At 40.7% G+C, this 23514-nt stretch overlaps 1 protein-coding gene across 6 annotated transcripts in view; it reads left to right on the top strand.

Annotated features, from left to right (window-relative positions):
- The window catches only part of LOC117788439 (RNA-binding protein Musashi homolog Rbp6), a 184831-nt gene that overhangs the window by 103829 nt on the left and 57488 nt on the right, over positions 1-23514 (top strand). For all 6 annotated transcript variants that reach the window (XM_034627212.1, XM_034627211.1, XM_034627213.1 and 3 more), the window contains one exon: positions 18898-18990. In XM_034627212.1, coding sequence (XP_034483103.1) covers positions 18898-18990 — 93 coding nt within the window. The remainder of the gene's footprint in view (positions 1-18897; positions 18991-23514) is intronic.

Consider the following 23514-nt stretch of genomic DNA (forward strand, 5'->3'; position numbering starts at 1 on the left):
GGCAGTTGCCGTTGCTTCCTTCGCTTGCCACTTTTAAAGACCTTAAGTCGCATTTCGAATTTTCAACCGCAAAGCCAATTTTTAGTGACAAGCCAGAGGCAGCTGAGGATTATCAATGTGCCAGCTCGAAAGCCGTTGCCAAAAATAGACTCAAGGCAATAAAATGAATTGAATGTGAAAGGTTTTTAGCAATAGTTATAAGGGAAGACTAGGCTTAAGTGATTGGCAGCCTTTTTTTGGACCAAGAAAATGCACTTAACTTTGCTGAATGAAATCTAGTCTAAACAACATTGAAATTGTTGGGAACTAGGTTAAAGCTTGTTTATAACTCTCTCTATTTGCCTATTTAATAAGTTTACTATCTAAGCATATATTTAACGACTTGTTTTTTCACATACTTGCTGCTTTTTGTTTCTTTTTTGTTGCCTTTGTCACGCCTTATGTAAGGTGTCCTTATTGCTGTTGTTGTGTATTTGCGAGTGGATCAGCTGGCGAATAACACAACTCATCCGACTGCTTACACACAGCCCAGATAACAAAGTCAGTCAGTTAGTCAGGCGAAGCAGCAAAAGGGAGCAGAAGGAGCAGGAAGTCAGTGAGTCCAAGCTTTGGTTTTTGTCCTTTTTGCCAGCTGCCGTTAAGCGCTGCTTGAGGGGCTTAGGCGACGCCTTCCTTCCATAAAACTGTCACACTGGAGCAGGCAGCAATGTGGGTGGTGAATTGTGGTTTGGGGAATGTTGAGCCACAAGCAATTAGCTATCATGCATATGGAGAAAGAGACAAGAGAGAGAGAGAGAAAGAGAGAGAGAGAATGGGAGAGCTAACAAAAAAGGAAGCCGCAAATCAAGAGCAAAAACCAAAAGCAATTGTCAGCCAAATTGGCATTGGCATTGACTGCGTTGAGATTTGATTTATCAACATGTTTCACGTGCGACACAAAAATCGCTGGCATTGTCAGCCCAGCTGGGGACTAAGCAGGCACAGCGGGATGGCAGAGTGGCTAAGAGAGAGGAGAAAGGAAGAGGAAGAGTCGAGGCAATCACACAAATACGATGTATTCGTTTTACGCGTCGCCGCATCGAAATGTGCGTGCCACACACACACACACACACAAACAGATGGAGAAGGCAACACACAACTGACGCGTTTCCGTCAAGTGCAACAAGCTGAAGACGAAAGGAGAGACGAGTGGGAGGACGAGGATAACAGGGAATCGGTGGGAGCGTGCGTGGCTTTATTAAAATTTTAATATCAACGGAAAAGTCGACAGGCAGCCAAGTAAAAAATGTGTGTGCGGCACAAACTTTTCTTTTTTATACCCGGTACTTAAAAAATAAGTAAGAGGGTATATTGTGTTTGTTGGAATGTGCGTAACAGGGAGAAGGAGGCATCTCCGACCCTATAAAGTATATATATTGTTGATCAGCATCAACAGCCGAGTCGACATAGCCATGTGTGTCTGTCCGTGTCCACCAAACCCACAGTTTTTAAGATAATACAGCTTTTATGGTAACTAACGTTACCTATTAATATTATCTATAATATCGCTTAACCGCAGCAAGATCGGACAAGCAGAACGGGAGTAATAGCTAACCAAAGTTACTAATAAAGTTATAATTTCAAAACAATCACCTAAAAGTATGCAGTAGTTTTTATTAGGTAGTAATTGCTTTAAAGTTCTTTTATATATTTATTGAAATAAGTAACGGGTATCCTATGGTCGGGATCTTGACTATAGCCTTTCCCACTTGTTTTTCCTGTTTTTTTTTCACTTTTGCCAGGACGAATGTCGACGCACAAGCAATCAACCCCAGCATGCCAGTAGACTGTCAGTCAGTCCGCATAGGATGCCAGCTGGTTGAGTCGCTTGAGCGTTGAGCTGCTTCAATGTGTGCGTAAGAAAATAAGTAATTCTCCCTTAAGGGGAAAGCAGCCTTGACTCTGAGTCGCCGTCGTCGTCGTCGTCGCAGTTGCTGCAGAAATTCATCGATTGAATACAATACAAATATGTCAACGAGCCGCTTGAGATGTCGACGTCAACGACGGGCTAAAAATCTCAGAGAGAAACTTTCAACAGCAGCCAGAGAAATGAGAAGTCTGCGAGGAGTCTGAGCGGAGTATGTCTTGCAAGGCTTTGGCTTTAGCTCATTTCAATGTGCCTGGGGAGTGCGACAGACTGGGAATCGAATGGGTAGAAAGTAGAAAGTAATAGGAAAGAGCAGGGGAATTGAAAACTGTTGGCTGGCAAAACCAATCAGTCAGCGGAGTGGCTTTTTGCCGGGGTGTTGAATTACGGGTATTTTGTGTGAATTGAATTTGGCATGCCAGAGGGAGGTCGTATGAGTGGCAGTGTGTGTATGTGTGTGTGGAAAACTTGGCCCACACCTTGCAAATTATTTGCAAACGCATTCCATTTGAGTTACTTACGAAGCGAGCGACAGGAACGACAGGAAGCAGGCGCCAAGTGACAACCAACAAGCAACAACCACCGGCGGCAATCAGCGCAAACCAACAACAAAATAACAAGACAAGAGTTTCTGTATGAGGACGGGAGGAAATCCGAAAGGGAGGGAAGGAATGAGGTTAGGAATGTGTAGATGAGATGAGCATGGAGGCTGTGAATTGTTATTTTATGAAATTGCAAACACAATCAAGTTGACAAGCAGCCTTTGTCTTTATCTTTAGCCATGTCCTCATCATTGTCATCATCATCTTAGCTTTGTGTTGTTTGTATGACTTGTGGAGTGGGGGGGCAACAGCGGGGTGACAGGGTGATGGGGCAAATCGTCAGACAAATAAATTGCACTAATGGAGCTGTTAACGTTTTTGCCGAATCGCTCTCTAACTTATAACTAAGCCAGGAAAAAGATGCTTGTAAAATATTTGAATTGAGTGCAGGAAACTAGAAAATTGCAAAAAGTGCTGAAAACCCAAAAATACCAAAGAAGTTGCAACAAAAAAGAAGCAGAAGACAATAACAACAAGAACAATCCGCTTTTGGCCAAAAACAGAACAAAAGTTGCAGCAGCTTGCTTCAAACCCATTGTTTTTCCCGTGTGCAAGTGTGTGTGTGTGTGTGTGTGTGTGTGTGTGTGTGTGTGTGTGTGTGTGTGTGTGTGTGTGTGATTAGATTTCATTTCGTTGTTCGGAAAAGTGCACTCCAAACACTGAAATGGAGCTGAAGATGACGATGGAGACTCGAGAACTCTGCTTGCGACTATAGCCAAAGTCAGTCAAAGTGAAATTTGTGGCTCTGCTTTGTGGAGGGGATAGGAAAAAGTTCATGAAACGCCCACGAAACATATACCAGGCAAAAAGAAAATTGGGGCTGCTGGCGTTGACAACACAACCGTTGATGATAAAGGAGACGAGATGGGTTGGAAGAGTGGGGGACAACCGGAAGAAAAGGCTGCAAACAGAGACCGCAACACTATAAATGTGGGTAGTTGCCACCAAAGCGAGAGTGCGGCACAAAAGAAACCGCAACATCAGCAAAAAACCGGCCAAGTTGCTTTGATAGAAGAATGGGATGGTTGCTGGGGGAAAGGGGAGTTGGAAAGGGGTGGGGCACAGAGATTGGGCATGAGGCATGCCCCACAATGAGCCTAGGCCGATGCTGCTGCTGCTGTTGCTGCTGTTGCTGCTGGGGCGGCACTTATTTCAAACAATTAACTTGATATTGTAACGGCTTTTGTAAAAAGGAAAATGACCCCCCAGAATCCTCAAGACCTCAAGAAAGGTCAGCGGCATGGAGTGGGTAGAGGCGGAAGAGGGGAAGAGGGAGGAAAGAGGCAGCTTGCAACTTGCCTCGTCAATCTAGTCAAATAACAAAGAAGAAGCAAAAGAACTTGGCTGGCAGCATGTGGCCAAAAGCAGCGCAAGTACAATATGTATAAGTAAAGAGAAAGGGAAAGGGGAAGGAGAAGAAGGAGGTTAGGGAAAGAGCAAGGGATAAAGAAGTGGTGGCAAAAGAAAAACATAATAAAATCAAACCAAGTGAAGCTGCTGCTGTTGCCGTCACACGAAAGTAAAATAAACTGAAAGTAAAACAAAAACTCACAAAATGCGCTGAGGCGACGTTGTTGTCCACGGGTTGAGCTAACACTTCCACCTTGCCCCTTGCCCCTTGCCCCATCCCCTGCTCCACTGCCCGCTGCAGCTGCTGTTGTCTCTTAGAATTGCTATCAGTGTTACAGCTGGCGGCTGTGTCCTCCTGCTGCTGCTGCTGCCATCTAGTTGCTAGCAACAGCAACACTAACAACACCAACAACACCAACAACAGCAGGCGTCAACTCTTGTGCTACACAACTTGAACACGAAGTTCATCAACTAACGCGTTGCCCACAAATGGCAGCAACGAAAAGCGTTATTATATTTGTTGTTGTTGTTGCTGCTGTTGTTGATGTTGCTGATGTTGTTGCTGCGTGTTTGTTTGCCAGCAGAATGAATATTGCCCAAGTTGCCTGTCCGCCCTGAAGCTGTTTGGCTTGGCTTTCGCCTGGCTTTGGCTGTTGACGAGAGGGAGAAAAAGAGAGATATACAGAGAGATTGAGAACAGAATTCTGCTTCTGGCGACCACCTGTCCTGTTGGCAGTAAGTTTTCTATACTTATTTTTTTCCCGGCTGTTGTTTGTTTGTATTATAAATTTACTTACGCTTATTTGCGCTGGAAATGAGCTGGGCACGACAATCTTGGCCCCAAAGTGCAAAGTTGTCACTCTAAAAAAATACAAAAAAAAAAAAACAAGAAAAAAAAGAAATACAAATAGCGGAAAAGTTATTTGCGTTGACAAACACACGCGGCGTATGCGCAATAATTTACCAAATTATTGTGCCAAATTGTTAACAAGCAAACACAGTGGTAAGCAGAGAAAAAGAGAAAGAGAGAGAGAGATAGAGAGAGAATAAAATACATGCTTTCTATATGATTAGTTGACAAAGCCGGGGCAAACAATGAAAATGAAAATGGAAAATGCGATAAAAATTGCCAAGAGCAATCAAATATTTGATGCTGTTTTCCATTTTTATTTGTTGCCAGAACAAATGTGTATTAACAATGTATAAGAAAAATAAGTAAAAAGGAATGGGACTGTTAAGATTGTCAAAATGCTAAAGAAAGTGTGTTGAATCAAATCGAAAATTATAAGGAACAATTTTAATATCACAAATTGTTATACATAATGATATAATAGAATTTAAAAATATATAATAAAACTGAGCTTAAAAAGCTTTAAAGATAAGTAGGATGACAGATGATTATATAGTTAAATGTATGTGTGTTATATAATAACTTGTCTTTTAATTACCAAAAAAAATATGCATGTTTTATTAGCAATTCTTCAAGTGATTTTACTCATAAAGAGATTTCTGCTGAACAAGTTGTGAATTATAAGCAGACAATGTTTCTAGAAATTTTTTATAAGCCACATTGATGTTGCTATTATGGTTGTCCATCATGTTTCGTGTAAAAATGTTTATGGACATCATTTTTACTGACCTGACAGTTGAATATTGCCTATAAAAATGCCTGTATACAGCATGTCCTGCATGTTTATATAGCCCAAGTGTCCGCTTTGTTCCTTACAGAGGAAGCTTCACTGCAGCAAAGTTTCAATTTGATGATTTCTCGTAATTTTAATAAACATTTGATGCGAATTCACTTCCGTTTCTTTCTCTTTTTTTTTTGCCAAATAAAACTTGGCAATACTCAGCTGGAATTCTAATTTGATTGCAAGCTAAACAGAAATTTCCTTTCTCACTCTCTATCTGTGTCACTCTTTCTTCTTCTTTGACGTCTGGCTTTTACTGCGCTGTCAGTTGAAGCTACCCTCAAATGCCAATCAATGATTTGAACTACGCGCATTTGACCGAAATCACCTTACTGTCCCTCACTCGCGCTTTTCAAGCAATACTCCGATGCTCCTCTTCGTCGATTCCATTTGGATTCCTACCCTCATCCTGCCACATCCTGCTTGGCCCGTTTTGTGCACAGGAAATGTTAAATGATAATGCGCGGCACGCATAAAACGCAGTTGCAGTTGCAGTTGTTTGTGTGCGTCACACATTACGTATACGTAATTTTTATTGCGTATACGTAATGCATTTTGATTTCAGACAACACGCAAGGCAACAACAGTTCGCGGTGGGAGAAGGGTAACAATTTAAATCGTTGGCGGTCATTTACGTGCACGCCATGCAAAATGCATGGCAAAAGTGAGTGTGTGTGAGTGTGGGTGCATTTGAATGTGAATGAATACGGATGCGAATGCGAATGTGTTGTCTACTTTACGGCGCGTGGCCGTTATTTCCGCTTTACGCGTTGCCACTAATAAAAATCGTTTAAAAAACCGCATGACAGCAACAGCAGCAGCAAAAACGTTAAATAATAACAATCATGTGTACGTTTTTTCAACGCTTCACCCACGCCCTGTTCCTCCTCTTGCCTCTCGCCTCCTGCCTCACACTCCCTTGCTTTGCACCCACTTGATACTGCATTGTAGCTTCTGACAGATTTATGTGGCCCGACAACTTCAAACTGCAACGTGGCGCAATAAATCTCAGCTACAAGAGGCATCAGCTACCATTTTACTATATCTACCCCTCTTGCTGCTCTCTCCCCGCTCTTCTTCGAGCTGCTCTTTCTCCCTTTTCTTTGCCTGCTCTGGCTGTCTTCATTGCTGCTTTTATCTTCACGCTCAGCAGCTGCAGCGCTGGCTAAGCTTATTTGTCTATCTGCCTGTCTGATTGTCTTACTGTCGTTTTGTCCGTCTATCTCTCTCTCTCCCTCTCTTTCGCTCTTCCTCTCTTAGCATCGTCTTCCTTTGTCTTCCATTACTAAAATTAAAATCGCGAGGCAAACGCGTTTCGCGATTCTATTACCAAAATTGACTCACACCAAAATATAAAATCGAGAATACCAAAAATATTCGTTTCTTTTGCTTTTGTTACTATTTCTCTTATTTGTTGTTTCTGTTGTTGTTGTTGTTGCTTTACTTCTTGACGGCTTTTACACTTTTAAGCGTCGCATTATTTCCGCTGCTTTTCGCCCTGTCTGGGCGTGTGTATGTGTGTCTGTATGTGTGTCTGTGTGTGTGTGTGTGTATGTGTGATTTTTCGTCTTGTCTTTTGGCAAACGAAAATTACGTTAAATTAAATTATGATTTCAGTCCTTACCCATCTCAATAGCTCTACAGCTCAGCTCATCTCTCAACTGCTCTACCTTCTTCTTTTCGCTTCAGCTTCCCTCTGTCGTCTGTCTCTCTGTTTTCATATTCGTTAAATTCATTTTGGCGCGTTGTTTTTTTATTTATTTTACTTTTTTTATTATTTTTTCACTTTTGGTCCTTGTGCTAAAATATTTGCCTGCCTGCGCACGTTCGTCCGTCCCTGTTGCCCCCTCCCCCTTCGTCTCTGCCAATCCCGTCCCAGTCAGTCACTTAGTCAGTCTGTTAGTCAACAAGCGGGACAACCGCAGTGGGGCGTGTGTGCGTGCTCTTGGTGTCGGTGTCGGTGTCGGTCTTGTTGGTGTTGGTGTCGTTGTCGTTGTCTCGGCATAAGGAATACGGAATCTGTGAATCTGGAATCCCAATTCCCTCTCTTACCCTCTCTCTCTCTCTCTCTCTATTCCACTCTCATTCCTTGGCAAATTTTGTTATGCGGCTGCAAATCTTCAACAATTGCCCTGATTTATAATTTCTGCTTAGCAATGCAAAATACTTGAGCCGCAATAGGCGTCTGTCGAGGGGGCGGGGCTGGGCCAACGGCTGGTCGAGAGGCGAGTGGCAGCTGCCAGCGTCGCATGTGTTGGCTTAGCATACAAATATTTTGCTGTTTGTTTGCTTTAGTGCGCATAAATGCCATGGAGCAGGGAGTTTTCATGATGAGCGGGTGTGCCGAAGAAATGTGATGAGTACGTTGACAAGAGAGCTGCCTAACCGCCATGCACACCCCTCCGCCCCTATTCCCAACTCATCCCAACGCCCTCTCACTGTCATGCATAATCCTGGCCTGCTGCATCAGCCGTACGTCTCCGGCTCATCATAATGTGGCTGGTAGTGCGCTTATGCATAATTTACCCGCTTGTCAGCCCAACGAACGAGACAGCGACAAACGGAGCGAAAGAGAGAGAGGGCGAGAGAGAGAGAGGTGGGAAAGATATGTCAGAGCTGAAAAGCCTAGGAAAGTCAGAGACACATCACAAGAGGAAGTCGCTTTGACTTTCGTAAACTGCCAGCAGACCTCAAGTCTAGCTCTCCGAATGTCACCACAGTCAAGTTCACAGTTTGGATTTGTGAAAATAATATCCAAGCACATAATAAGAAAACTCTCAATGCCATTAAAAATTTAAAGATATTATATTCACTTGAATATAATCATGAAATGCAATAAACAATGGAAAAGAGGATATTTATATCTATATATTTACGATTTTTCAAAACTATGCGTGTTTTCTCATAATTTATCTTATAATTAGATAACTTTTTCAAAAACATTTAATTTTTTTATTATTATTTAAAACAATCTATAATTTAATACATACATGATAAACACTAATTTGACTGGGAATTTTCCGTTCTGTCTTCACTTAGCCAGAAATAGAAATTGTGCTTAAAAGCACTGCTTCAAATATTATATTGTACGTATTTTTTATTCTATCTGCTTTCTACTCATTTTTATAGCTATACATGAAAAGTTATTGCCCAATAATTCATTTTCAGTGTCTGAGACATCACAGACAGCCCGTAGTTCAATTCACTAGTTATTTTTAATTCCCAAAGAGTTTATAAATACTTTGAAACTTTGAACTACTAAATCTTTTACAGTATACTTTATGGATTTTCTGTTTAGTTTATAATTTATATATACTTTTCACAACTAATAGATAAAAATATTTAACATTTGTTTCAATATCGTTTAATCAATAAAAATGATAAAGTTCAAGGCCAGTTATGTGACAAAATATTAATTCCGCATTGGCAAAGCTGCAAAATATTTCCATAGTTCTTATAAAATATACAAAATATGCAACTTTAAAATACTATTCATGAAAAACTTTCGATTTTATGATCATATTTGTTAGGTATTTCACACTCTTTTTAATATTACGTGCAAAAGTAGAAAAGACTATTTAAATTCTTGTTGGAATTCTAGGCAGACATTTGTGTGAGTTGTCGTGTCTTAATGTTATTAGCGAGAGCATTTCTTTACACTGTGCTACAAACTCTTGAGCTGAATTGGATTGCCAGAGAGCTCCTGCTCATGTTGTTGACTGATTGCTTTGGCGGCGCCCAAGACAAGAACAGAACTCAGGACGAAACTAAACACAGAAATGCGTGCGCCATAAATTAAAGTAGTTTTAAGTTTTTTTTTTATATTTCTACTTCTGCTGTTGTTGTTCTGTTTGTGGCCATTTCTGTTGGTCTTTGTTGTTGTTGATGTTGATGGTTTTGGGTTACGCTGGAATGGGTTTTCTTTCTTTTCTCGATGGAAGGGGGTAGAAGAGGAGGGTTTTAGCATTTCTGGTACCGCCCGCTGTTTGAGTTGGAGTTTTGTTGGTTGGTTTTACCCTAAAAATAGATACAAAAATGTGTTTTAATGGTCGCTTTTTGCCTCGCGTTCGCTTTCGCATCGTCCTTCGTCCTGTTCGTCCTGCTCGTCGCAATCTCTGCCGCTTTGTTATGCCGTCTGTCGTTTTTCTATGTGACTGAATTTATTTGGTTATTCCCATTCTCCATTTCGCTACATTCTACGGTCTTTCTCTTTCTCATTTGCCTCAATCTACAACCGCTTTGTTGTTGTAAATATATATCTTTGTGCGTGTTTGCCAGCCATTCGCCAAAAGTTTCCTGGCCACCGCTTTTTTCCGAGTCTTCAACTCAATTCTCGAGTCTCATCTATTGCTGCTGCTTGCCACAGGGTGGCAAATGGTTTTGATTTGATTAATGAATGTTCTAATTAAGCAAAACCGTCACCTAAGCCTGCTCAACTGCCATTTGACCTTGGCCAAAAACAGAATTCTAACCATATAGAAACCTAAGTTGTATTTGTAGTTGTAGTTGTCGTTGTAGTTCTAGTTGTTGCTGCCACGTTTGTTTTGCGGCGGATAAGAAGACAAATTATTCGGCCAAGTCAGGAATTCCATTTTGTTTCGCTTTCAGTTGAGTTCAGTACCATTTCGAATCGGCTGGGTTTGGTTTGGTTTGGTTTTAGTTTTATTATTCTGTTTCGTTTCGTTTCGTTTCATTTCGTTACTGCAAGTGATTAGCGTTAAATGAAAGTCGAGTTCGTCTGTCGCTCTGTCGCACACTAAAACTTTATCGAAATTGACTCCAAATTGTTTTTCTCTTCTCTGATTGTCTTGGGCCACAAATTTCAATTATATGCCCACCTCTGACTCCGACTCCGATTCCGATTCCGACTCTGGCAATGGCTCTGGCTGTGATTGCGATAATTACGTAATGGCCACTGCCTAATGATGATTGGGGACGGGTCCTGAAGTTTATGAGCACAGTAATTGCCGTAAGTGTAACTGTCCCCAGTCCAAAAGCCGAAACTCAAATTGTAACTGCCACCTTGCAACCTGCAAGCTATCATTTTGTTCTGCTCGCTCAATCTTCTCTCTCTCTCTCTTTCTCTCTGTCTCCTACTGACTCTTCATCACTCTTTATCACTTTGTCTTCTTCTTGTCGCTGTGCACTCAGTTATGTAAATTTAAAACTTTAAGCACAAGTTGTTGCTGTTGCTTTGTCCTGTGCCCCATGTGTGTTAGTGTGTGTGTGTGTCTCCCTGTGTCTGCCGTATAAATTTAAACAATGTTGAAAACATGCTGCGTTGGCACTTTTTAACCACGCGCCACACACACACACACACACACACTCACATAGACTTGCATGTGGAAGAGGCAAGCATTTATGCTGTAGTCGCAAAAGTGTTGCATACGTTGAGGAGCCCGCACACAATTTACATACAACTTTCCTGCCCCGTCCCGTCTCCTGCTTGCCAAACTGCCACACATGTGTGTAAGTATCTGTATATGTGAGTGTGTGTGTGTGTGTGTGTGTATTTAATGTCGAAATTATGGACGACAATTTTAATGACAATTCAACTTAACATTAGAACGACAACAACAATGTCGACATGCGACCAGCAGCAACAACAAGCGCAGACTTTGCTGGTCGTTAGTCGCTGCTGCAACAACAACGACAGCAATAGCAACAACAACCTGAACAACAACAACAGCAACAACAATGACTGGCTTGGCAGCATCAACGGCAGCAAAACAGTTTCCGCATCCGCCAGCCGCCATTGTGCCAGGATGCCAATGCCACACACACACTCACACACACTCTCACACACACATACATCTCTTACAAACACATGTGTTGCTGCTGCTGCTGTTGCTGTTGCTGCTGTCGACGACAATGCGTGTGAGTTAAATGTATGCGCATAAATTAATAATTAATTACACAGAATTACATTTCGGGCTTGTTGTATAATATTCATTATTGTTATGCATAAATAAGGAGACGCTGCCTCTTCCTCTTTCACTACATTTTCCAGTCCAGCTGCCTGTGTGTGCGTGTGTGTGTGTGTGTGTGTGTGTCACTCAATTTGTGAATGAGCTGCGCACATTTTCATTTGTTAGTTTATGTTGCAGCTCATTAAAATGCCGGAGCCAAAGTAAAGTTTCCTTTCCTTTCTCTCTCTCTCTCTCCCTTATACAACTCTTTTTTTCTCTGTTTCTCTGCTCCTCCTCCTCCTCTTCTTCTTCTACTCTGTTACTTTGGCTCACATCAATCTTCAAATGTATTTATGCGGCGCTTGTAATATATTTCATTTGATTTACAAGGCAACGGTCCGAGCAGCAAACCGGACAAGGAGACTGACAGGACACACGATTTGCATTCCTTTTGATGGGACGCTTTCAGTCCCTGGGGCATATTCAAATTCTGATTTTTCTCTCTCTCTCTCTCTTCCCTCCCCCCTTGCCATCTCCTTCACAACTATGGAAAGGAAGCCCATTATCCCTTGTCAGTGGCATAAACGTGTTTATTGGCTCTGCACAACACACAAGGACACATTGCCGCATAAATATCAACGAAATTAAGGCGCAAAATATTTGCCAGGGCAATAAATCAACAGAGTGTCCCCTGTCCCTGTCCCTTTCTCTCTCTCTTCCTCTCTCTGAGTGTGTGTGAAGGAAATTGACCAAAAAGTATTAGTAACGGAAATTGCACAAATTTTCGGTCAAGCAACTCATAGGGATAACAACAGGATGCGGTGCAAGGGAGCGTAGAGGTGAAGGGGAAATCGGAAAATGCTCCCTAGATGTCTCGCTGTGTGGTCATTTTAATTGAAAGCAAGACAATAGCACAATGGCATTGATGGAGCAGATCGAATATGCATAGACAACAGCAACAGACATTCACAGACACACACACAGAGACACACGAATAGAGACACACACACAGACATCCAGAGAGACAGATACACATGGTCACAGTTAGAAGCGTATCTTCTGGAGACAGTATCCTTGTTGAATCTATTGCTTGTATAGGCCTTTTAGACATTGTTCTGCATTATACTGCGTTAGGTGTATATATTTCCGTGTGTGTATGTGTGTAAGTGTGTGTTTTGTCAAAGTTTTCCATCCATTCAATTCTCATATTTCAAATGGCGCCTCGCGCTCATAAGTATGCAACACTTTTTCCCACGAGCCTTTAGCAACCGCCTGGCAGCCATTTTGTAAAATTTGCATGGATAATTTGTCACTTTGAATGATGTTGAAGCTTTTTTGAGTGGGTTAGACGAGCACAGCAATCCCCTCTTCACCCTTCCACCCCTCAACCAACAACATGCAAAAATGCTTGCGGGAAATGCGGCAAATGTTACAAATTGTTGTCCTTGCCTGACAGCCGAAAGGGGGGGAGAGGAGTTTTGAATTGGCAGGCGGGGAAAGCGTAATGGAGTTGGTTGTGTAAATGCCTTGTGTCACACACACACACACACACACACACACACACGCATATAGTATAATATAACATAATAGGAACATGAAGAGTTTTGTCGAAAAACAAGTTTAATAAACCCGCCTTGCCGACTAATTTGACAATAAAAAGCAAATGTTTTCGGGCACAAAACGCACACATACCTATAAAAAATAAAAAGGGACATAGGGACATGAGCTGATAGCGCAGGAGGAAGCTGGGGTGGGGGAGGTTAGGCTAGCCTACCCTTTTTATGGCACACACATGCACGCTAACAGGTTTAAAAATTACATTTAATGACAATTGGCATTGCAGAAGCCGAAAAACGGTTACCAAAAAAAAAAAAAACCAGTCCCTGGCCACAATCAGATATACAAGTTCAACAAAATGTGGGTGGGGGAGGGAGAGGCAATAGAGGGTGTGGAACATGTGTAGAGTCAAAATAACTGGCAAAACTTGGATGGCAATGGCAATGGCATTCTCGACAGGTTCGCGCAATTTCCAGCCAAGTTGCTCCCATTAGCCACATAATTTTAAGTGTGTGCGTGGCGCGAATTGTGGCAGGAGTAGCGAGTTAAGTAGGGTGGGAAGGAGGGAACTCAGGGGGCAAGGTGGGGTACTGCCAGAACGAGCTCATTTAATATTAAAAGGATTTATGAGACATTTTCCTTTCATTTTGACAACGCAAAAGGACGCACGGACGCACGGACGCGGACGGACGGACAAACAGACGGACGGGCGGATGGATGGGCGGATGGGTGGTCGGTCGGGCGGCGCACGTCTGAATGTTGAATGGCGAATGAAAATTTTCTCGTGCCGTCGTTGATGAAATTTTCGCTTAACAGAATTTGTGACGCTTCGCGTGGCGCCGTTGCCTACGCTCGGTTAAAGGGTTTTACTTTTTAGTCTCAGTTCCACTTTGGCATATAACCGTCGTCCCTTCCACGCCCCTTTCCCCTCCCGACAAGTCCCCCTTTATACTTGGCCTGCGTTTGCTATTGTTGTGCGCAGCGTGGCAACTTTTGCGCTGGTTTAGCTTACGCCTGGGAATTATTTGAGTGCTTTTTGCCAACAGCCTTTCCTTCCCCCCTCAAACACACACTCCCACACCCACAGTTAACATCCCTATCACGATCCTAAGCGTGTGAAAGTGCAGACGCCGACAACCGCTGAATGTATCAAATAAAAGCCTGCTTTACAATGTATGCGTGTGTGTGTGTGTGTGTGTGAATTTTGACAGATTTGAAAATTATTATGCAAAATGAATAATTTAGTTGAAAGTGTTAAATTGATTTTACCCTTTCACTACGAGTACAACGAGTACACAGCCCACGTCGGAGATGATGGCTATGCAGCCCTGATTGCCAGCGTTGATGGGCATTTCCTCAGCTCCTCCCTCCCCTAATTTCCTTTTCAAACTACCCCTTAAACCACCTGAAGGGCCATTAAAATGAGCTTAAGAGTGCCAAAATGATATCAACTATATTTGAGTATTTTAAGCGTAATATTACGCACACAAGCTTCTTTATGCTTCCGACAATATAGTGGAATGTATGTACTTTGAGCAGAGGGTGTACAATTTTATAAGGCACTATAAAGTCATTTCACTTGATTGCTAATTTAAAGCAGCATGCAAAACTGAATAGATTGAAATTCTCTGGAATTTCATACTAATTTTACTGCCTGAGAAAAATGAGATATAACAGAGATGACAAGAAAATTACTTAAGTTATCACAAATATTTTCATTTTAAAAACAAGCAAAAAAACTGCCTTATTTTTATTAGAGATTGAATAATAATCTAAGAAATATATTAATTCCCTTTAAAATTATTTTGCTTTGACCACCACTTTTATAAGGTGTAAAGTGCAGTCCAGCCAAAAGTCACACATTTATTATCAAAATTCTGGTATGTCCTTTGACCAACTTTAATAAGTTTTAACATAGAGTACAATCTAGGACCATAGTCAGAACAATGTCTTAAATTTAAACTGATTGAGTATCTTTGTCGCTTTTAATTATTAATATCGGTTACCAGCAAATGAAACCAAACTGGATATCACTGTGAAACAAGGCCTTAAATGGGGAATTCATTTTCAATTAACAATATCTAAATTGAAGTCTGTCAAAGAGCTACTTTATCAGACATTTTGAAACTCCCTTGTATTCTTTTACAGGCTTACAGCTTGTGTCGATTCAATATCTATGTGAGCAACACCTTTTTGTAATAAAACATGTTTAGCATGATGTAGCCAAAATGCCAAATGTCGACTCCAACTTTGACTACCTCTGGCTATCTCTGACATTATACTCGTATGTATCTCGATTCGAACTCAGTTTCTTGTTCGACTGCATTGTAACCTGTCCGAAAGAACGCCTCCAGCTCGGCTACAACGCCTACACGCCCCATTTCTGACGTCATTTGTCAAAAATGTTTGGTAGCAAGGCTCGAAGGGCAATCCCATCCCCAATTCCTATTTCCATTCCCATCCCCATAGTCAGCCTTATAATCGTAGTCATAGTCGGAGTCGTAGTCTCTCTTACTGTGGCTAATATTGACATTCCTAATCTGTGCAGCGCTGTGTGTTGGCCGTTAAAATGCCGTGTCACTTCGTTAGTATGCGTGTGTGGTTCCATTTGGCTAAGGTCGCCTTGGCCAGATCATGGAATCGAGTTTGGATTTGGGTTTGGTTTTGGCATGAGGACTGATTCGCTATTGTATTCGTTGCTTATTTTGAGACCCTGTACTTCGAAATGAAATAAGGGTCTACCAAGTCTGTCAAAAACAATTTGTGAAATTGGTAGAAGAAACAACCGAATCTATAAAACAATGTTTCTCTTTCTATTTGTTCATATTGATAAAAGTCTAGATCATTATTTCCAGTCGAGCATTTCAAATGTTTAAATTTTATAATATTTCTATAAATTTTCTGAACAATTAAAATTTTACTTTTTTTACAGAATACGAGCAGGCTTTACAAACAGTCAGGCTCGCCCGATTGTAGCCTTTCCCACAAGTTCTACTTGCTGTTTTCTTTATTTTTTGGCTGGGTGTGTTTTGTTTTTGATTCATGCTTCGCTATCAGCACTGGGCGTGTTTTGGTCTCCCGCTGCCTGATTTCTGTCCCCATTTTATTTATATTTATAGTATGTTGTGTTGTGTGTTGATGATGACATTGCAAAGCCAGTTTATTAGTTTAAGTAGCTGCCTCATTGGCAGTGATTAGCGGTGGACTTGAAGCGGAATGATGTCTTTGAATCGCTTTTTAACAACACTGCAATTTTTGACCAACAGCAATAAGAGCAACAGCAACAACAACGTTGTCTCGGACGTCATGTTGTTACTTTCTTGCAGCCCACTCAACTTGATGGTTTTTCTTTTTTGCAAATTGTTAGTAGCACGCCCGCAGCGAGCAGGCACAGACTCAGACTCAGACCTAGACTGAGTCTTAGTTCAGAACCCAGAAACAGAACCAGACCGAGAGAGACCGAGACCAAGACCGAGACCGAGACCGAGACCTCTGGCATGTATTTGCCCAACCTGTGTAAAGTGCAGTGCTGAAAAACACACACAGAACACACAGCAAAGGGAGCTCTCAGTCAGGACACGGACCAAAGCGATTTGCTTTGCCAAAAGCTGTATGACTAACTTTGTAGTTGTAGTTCTTGTTGTACTTGTGTGCGTGTATGTGTGTGAGTTGGTGCGACAGCACAAGTGTTTTAATTTAACGACATTGTATGAATTTTACTGCTGGCACAGCAGAAACATCAGCACCGCTGTTACATATCGTTAGCTTCCTTAACGGACGTATCCCACATCTTCTCTAGCGTCTGTTGTCTCCCTCAACCAGTCCTTCCCTTCCCCTTTTCACCCTCTATAGCACACTTGTCTATGTAGTATGCCGTGCTCATAAATTGCAGCTTGCAAGCTTCAGTGCAATCAGCGTCATCAGCTTCATCCGGCCCTGCAGCGAGCTGACTGAAGGACCATGGGCCAAAACAGACAGAGCGAGAGAGAAACAGCAAGGGAGAGAGGCAGAGACAGAGACAGAGCATGAAAAAGTGGGAGAGAGTGGGAACCGATTGCGTACCACAGCAATGCGGCTAAACGGTTTAAAAACCCAAAAAATTGCTACACTAAAAAATTGTTTAACGAACCCAGTTAGTTCTGTTGATAAACGTTGAGCTAAACCAATTTTTAACAGTAGACAAAAAGTTACTGGAACCGATAGAATAGAAAATATTGGATTAACTCCAAATGAGAATTAAAGTGTTCTAGAATTGACCTATTGAACAGTCTAAAAGTTGTTAAAGACAATTCTACAAACATAAAACAGATTGAACGCTTTAAAACTTTCTACTTTAATAAAAAATAAGTTTTTTTGCTTACTTCACAGGCAAAAAATTTACACTTTATTAGTCAATAAAAAAAAAATTAAAATACGGTTTTAAAATAGATTAAATATAATTTCAAACAGTTGGCAAAGAAATTTTTGAATTGCTATGATCTGAGCACTATTAATTAAAATGTCAAAAAATTAAAAAAGTGAACTTGTTTTCTTTTCGGGCAATTTTTGGAGCGTTTGGAGCGAATGAACAATTTTGTGGCCCACTGTCGCTTAACTGCCGTCACTTAACGTTAACAGTTTACGCTTGCCTGCGGGCTAAAAAGGCTGGCGTTGCAATACACACACACTAACATAGTAACATGCATACACACACACATACACACATGTGCCGTAGTTTGCCTCTCCTGGCGTCTTTGCCACGCCATCATTTTTGGTGCTGCTGTTGCGCTAACTGCGTAAAGTTGGCACTTGAAACTGTCAGCTTAAATATGCCAGCTGCACACACACGGACACACACACACACACATACATGCAGTGGCACACTCTTCACACACATAAAGTGCACAAAATGGTCGACGCATAGCGAAAGTTGGAACTGTAAGTTACAGTACCAGCGACTCTTATGGCTCCTTGCAGTCTGGCGGGCCATAACTTTTGGCGTAACCCCTCTAGCCGATCTCCGCCCCGATTATATATATGTCTGTTCATCCCTGCCCTTGCCTCTGACTTAACATAAATGTATTTTAAAATGTCAGGATACAACTAAATTAAGCAGCATTTCCACATTCGCTTTACGCGCTCATTCGTTAATTTTCTGATATTCGCCCGCTCTTTCTCTTACTTTTCTTTAGTTGTATTTTCTGCACTGATAAAAAATATCCAAACTTAATAATTCATTATTCAAAAATAAAGAAAACATCTGGACTTTAAGACCATTATTTATTGAATTTATCTTATTACTTTTCTTAAAATATAGTCTATCTTTAAGAATTAAATATTTAGACATCTAAATTAAGCAGCATTTCCACATGCGCTTTACGCGCTCAATCGTTAATTTTCTGATATTCGCCGTCTCTTTCTCTTACTTTTCTTTAGTTTTATTTTCTGCACTAATACAAAAAAATTTACAAACTTAATAATTCATTTTTAATAAATAAAGAAAACATCTGGACTTTAAGACCATTATTTATTGAATATATCTTATTACTTTTCTCAAAATATAGTCTATCTTTAAGAATTAAATATTTAGCAGATGTCCAAACTTAATAATTTATTATTAAAAAATAAAGAAAACATCTGGACTTTAAGACCATTATTTATTGAATATATCTTATTACTTTTCTCAAAATATAGTCTACCTTTAAGAATTAAATATTTAGCATATGTCCAAACTTAATAATTCATTATTAAAAAATAAAGAAAACATGTGGACTTTAAGACCATTATTTATTGAAATTATCTTACTACTTTTCTCATAAGGTAGTCCATCTTTAGGAACTAAATATTTTCGATCTCTGAAATGAGTCTTTTTTAAACAGTGTACCTATATTCTTTTCTTCTAGATGGTGACGAGAACGAAGAAAATCTTTGTGGGCGGCCTCTCAGCGCCCACCACGCTGGAGGATGTCAAAAGCTACTTTGAACAGTTTGGTCCGGTAAGTAAAAAATTTCTAAGCAGCCGATTGGTAAAAATAAGCAAAAATAAATACCTCTACAAACATTTCGTCTGCCAACTTTCGAAATAATAATAATAATAGTAAAATGAAATCAGAACGACAGTTGCCGAACGAAACCAATCATGCAATCTATGCGCACTGCGCGTGTTATGTCCCTCCGATTTGTCCTCTCAGCTCCCTCTCTCCATATGGGAGAAAGGTATGGTATATCTGCTTGTAAACGCTGCTGAGCAATGACACCTTCACTGGCTGCCACTTGCAACGTTTTGTTTGATCAATAAAAACGCCAAAAAAAAACACACAAAAAAGTTGAGAAAAACTCTACCAAAAAAATTCTACAAAAAAAAAGCGGGGAAAAGTAAAGAAGAGGAATATATATCCGTACCAAATTCAATCTTGACAAGTACTGCAAAACGCAGACGATGGCCCGACACGTCGATGCCGGCCCCTGCAGCCCCTCAACCTCCTTAAGCCCCTCTACCCCTTTGACAACCCTGCCACACTCATCATTTTACCCAATTCTCTGCCTGCCTACCTGCAGCAAAAAGCAAACTCCACTTAAACAGCGGCTTACACACATGCAGATTGAGTGTGTGTGTGTGTGTGTGTGTGTGGGTGTGTGTGAGTGAGTGTGTTTGCGGCTGAGTGCTATTCGAGTGCTCTTTAAGTTCTCCATTCAGCCATGTTTGGCAGATTGTGAGCTGGGGGAAAGTTAAGGGGAAAAAACCCAGACTTGTTATAGCGCACAAAACAAATTTTTAGCACGAGAACAAAAATTGTTGTGTTCTTGATTACGATACTAAACGAAAATCGATTTGTTCAACGCCTCTCTTTTCGATTTTAATGAGCGGCTAGATCCTTTAGCCTTCCAAGCGGATTTCATTAACGATATGCAAAAAAAAAAAAGGAAAAAAAAAACGTATTCTAAAGGCAAATCTCTCAAGCATGCGGGCTTGTTCTATCGTAAATCTTTAATAAGTATAAGGGATAAGCAACTTGTTTTATTTTTCCGTTAAGGGAACAAAAAGTTTTTCAGCATACTCGTATAAAAAATAAACCAGCATTGAGATTCACTTTAGATATCAGTGTTAAGTTTGTGTAGTTGACATGATAGCTTGTTAAGTTATAACAAGTTGGTGAATGTGTTGGTAAACAACTATCGAAAGTGACAGATTTTTAAACAGCTCTCCTGTGCTTTCAAAGCTAACTTACGAAAACTTGCATTAAAGCTCTGATATATTTCATTGATGTGGAGTGAAGATTGTAAGCAGCTTAGTCCTTTGATGTGTAATGTAATGTAGTATGTGAAAATTAATGCTGTAGTATTTTTTTATGCTTGCCAATGCAAACATCCATTAAATTGGTATATTTCCAATAAAAAAGTCAACTGTCTAACAGCTTTCATATGCGTTTAAAGCCGCTTTCAATCTTTGCTACTATCAATTTGATACTTTCCCAAGTAATAAGCTCTTAAGTTTGCCACGATGAAATGTATATTCCGAGTTTCACACTTTTGCAGCTCGAATTACCGAGCAGAACACTGAAACTTGCCACTTGCCACACATTTTCATTGAAAATCCAACTCTGTTCACACCTATAGTGACTGTAGTCATCATTATGTCATTTAATACTGCCCCACATTTTGCAATCTCTCTCAACGGATTTGAAAACTTCTCTCAACGAACACTCAGGTAATACGCAACCTTGTGCAGAGATGGGCAAATAAGAAGCGGCGGGGATGGGGGAGGGGAAGCCTCCTGATAATTGACACAAATTGGCGCAACTTTTTGTCAGCTCTTCAAACCGCCAGTACGTCAACTGGCATTTGCGATGCCTCATTGCGCCCGCGCCCACGACAGTCGATAATGCGAATATAATGACGACGCCATTCTACCCTCCACCTCCGCTGCTGCCCCACCTCTCTGCTTTCACTTGATTTTGCTAGCACTCAGTGCCAAAGCACATAAACGCCCATCAATCAAATCAGCGCTGTGTGCGAAATGCTTTTAAGTAATTTTCATCATAACTGCGAATGAAGCTGTCAAAATCTATAACGATCAAATAGTTGAAACACCTACAAATGATATTGCATAGGTAGGGCAACCAGGGGAGGGACTGGAATATGGAAAAGAATGAAGTCGAAACAAAAGGCTGGTCGGCTAACCAAGCGCGAATGCCTAATGGCAAACTTTTCAATTAATCCGCATTTGCAAAAGAAAATTATAATAATAATAATAATAGCTTGGCCAACACAGAAAAGGAGGGTAGCACCGAGGATAGCGATAGTACAACGGAGTCTTGGCAATAAGCTATGCAAAAGTTTCGACAGGCAAAAGCAACTGCCATGACTGCCTGCTCCACATACTTACTTGGCCAAGTTATTGATTACAACTAATCCCCTTTTGGCTTTTGCCTGCCGCCTCATTGAGCAGCGGCTCGCAAAGAGATTTACGTTTGTTCGCCATAAACAAAATAGCAAAATGGCAAAAACAGCCCAATGGCGGCTTAAACGTTAGCTGGCTCCTATAGCCGTATCCGTGTCCGGGATCCGGATCACAACTACCGGCCAGGTGGCCATCCAGGCGTTAATGACTTTAACGGCCATTTTTCTTTTAGCTTAAGTTAGGCAGAGTGAGCAAAGTAGATGGAATAGATGGTAGATGAAGAGATGGAGAGATGGGGAGATGGTTGATGGTAGAGATTGCCTTTGTCGTTGTCATTGCCATTGGAAACGATGGCACACGGTAAAGATTGATTAGCCAGGATGACACAGTCAGGCACAGTCCTTCGACCCCTCCGACCAAATTCAATATGATTAATAGTTGTTGCATGTTGCGTAGAATAGCGACAATCACAACGGGCAGAACAACAAAACAGCTACACAACAACAACAGTACGTACAACAACACAATACAATAGTCAGGGAATAGCGCAAACAACAGCGCGAGATTGTCTATATAGAAATTTATGACCCGAGCAACCAGCCAATTTCATGTTGCCACTACGAGAATTTCTCTTTTATTTTGTTCTCTCTTTTTTTTTTTATTATTATTTTTCGCTTGTCGACGGCATATTTTATTTGCATTGCATTTTATGTTTTAAATGTTGCACTGCATTGTTTGCATTTTTTTTCTAATTTTGATTTTAATGCCTGCTTCGAAATAGAGAAAAACGAATAACAAATGCACTAGCCATAAACTATGGAAATAAATGTATCTAAAAAATGGCATAAAGTTACTAAAAATATGTTATTTTAATCAGCTTTACTATCAACATTATGTGTTTCTTAGGAAAATCTAAAACTAGACTTTATTTATTTCGAAGAATCTGTTGGAATTGTTCTTATGTTTGCATTTTACTAGCAAATTTTTTCTTACTTAATCCTAAATGCAGGCTGCAATCAATATAGAATATATTTCTTGGAAAATCACGAAGCATACTTTATTGATTCCAAAGAATCTTTCACAATTTTTTTTTGTACTTTTGCAATCAACTTTTTCTATCTCTGCTAAGCTTCATTGAAAAGCTGTGTTTTTTTTTATAACATTCCTATATTTTCTCTTCTACTGAAATCTATAACAACTCTTATGTCTTTCTTGAATGTGGGCAGCCCGGTAGATGGCGCTGCATAAATATTTTGTATATACTTAAGAGCTTAACTTTTGGATGCGTTACTTGCTTAATAGCAAAGTTTTAATGCCCCGTTGTGAGGCTATAAAAACTATAGTCAGGCTCATTTGCAAACTGATACATTGAAAAGGTGGATAAAGTGAGGGCAGAGGGCAAACATAGTCGTAGTTTCAAGCTGATGACCCTTAACCCCAATGCCCGCACATAAGCCCTCAGTGATAGTTGCCACACCTTTTAAATGCAAATCAGAGAAATGTTTTTGCCAAATGCGAAATAAAAGCAAAACCAAAAGCAAACCAACAAAACAAATGGCAAATTTCAAATTTTCAGTGTGCAAGTTTTTAGTGCAAATGCTTTACATTTAACTGACACACACACACACACACACATACACTAATACACAGGCACACACATAAAATGGACCCCAAACTGACCTCAGCTGCTGCAACCTTTGCCACTGATTTTATTGCAACTGCTGCAGCTGCTGCAAACACTGCGATAACAAAAATTTCACATGCACAGAGTGAAAAGAGATGAAACTTAGATGCACAACAGAGTGAAAGAAAGGGACCGAGTGTTATGGTGAGAAATATAGAGAAAGAGGGAAGAGTGAAGGGTGGAGAAATAACAAAAATGTAAAGCTCTTTGGCTAAAAAATTGCAAATAAACTACACATTTTGTACGGCCCCCTCTTCCAGCAAATGCCCGTAGAAGCTGCTCGCTCCCTGATCCGTTCTTCCCTCATCGTAGTCCTGACCTGAGCCATAGCTTGCTATGGAAATTTGCAGTGGCCAACTATCAGGCAGCCTGCAGACATCGCCCTGTGGCTTTTAAAGGTGTTTACGGTGTTTGCTTTGCCATGCCCCAAGGGTT

Source organism: Drosophila innubila, assembly GCF_004354385.1.
Source record: "Drosophila innubila isolate TH190305 chromosome 3L unlocalized genomic scaffold, UK_Dinn_1.0 0_D_3L, whole genome shotgun sequence".
In the NCBI taxonomy this organism is placed as follows: Eukaryota; Metazoa; Arthropoda; class Insecta; order Diptera; family Drosophilidae; genus Drosophila; species Drosophila innubila.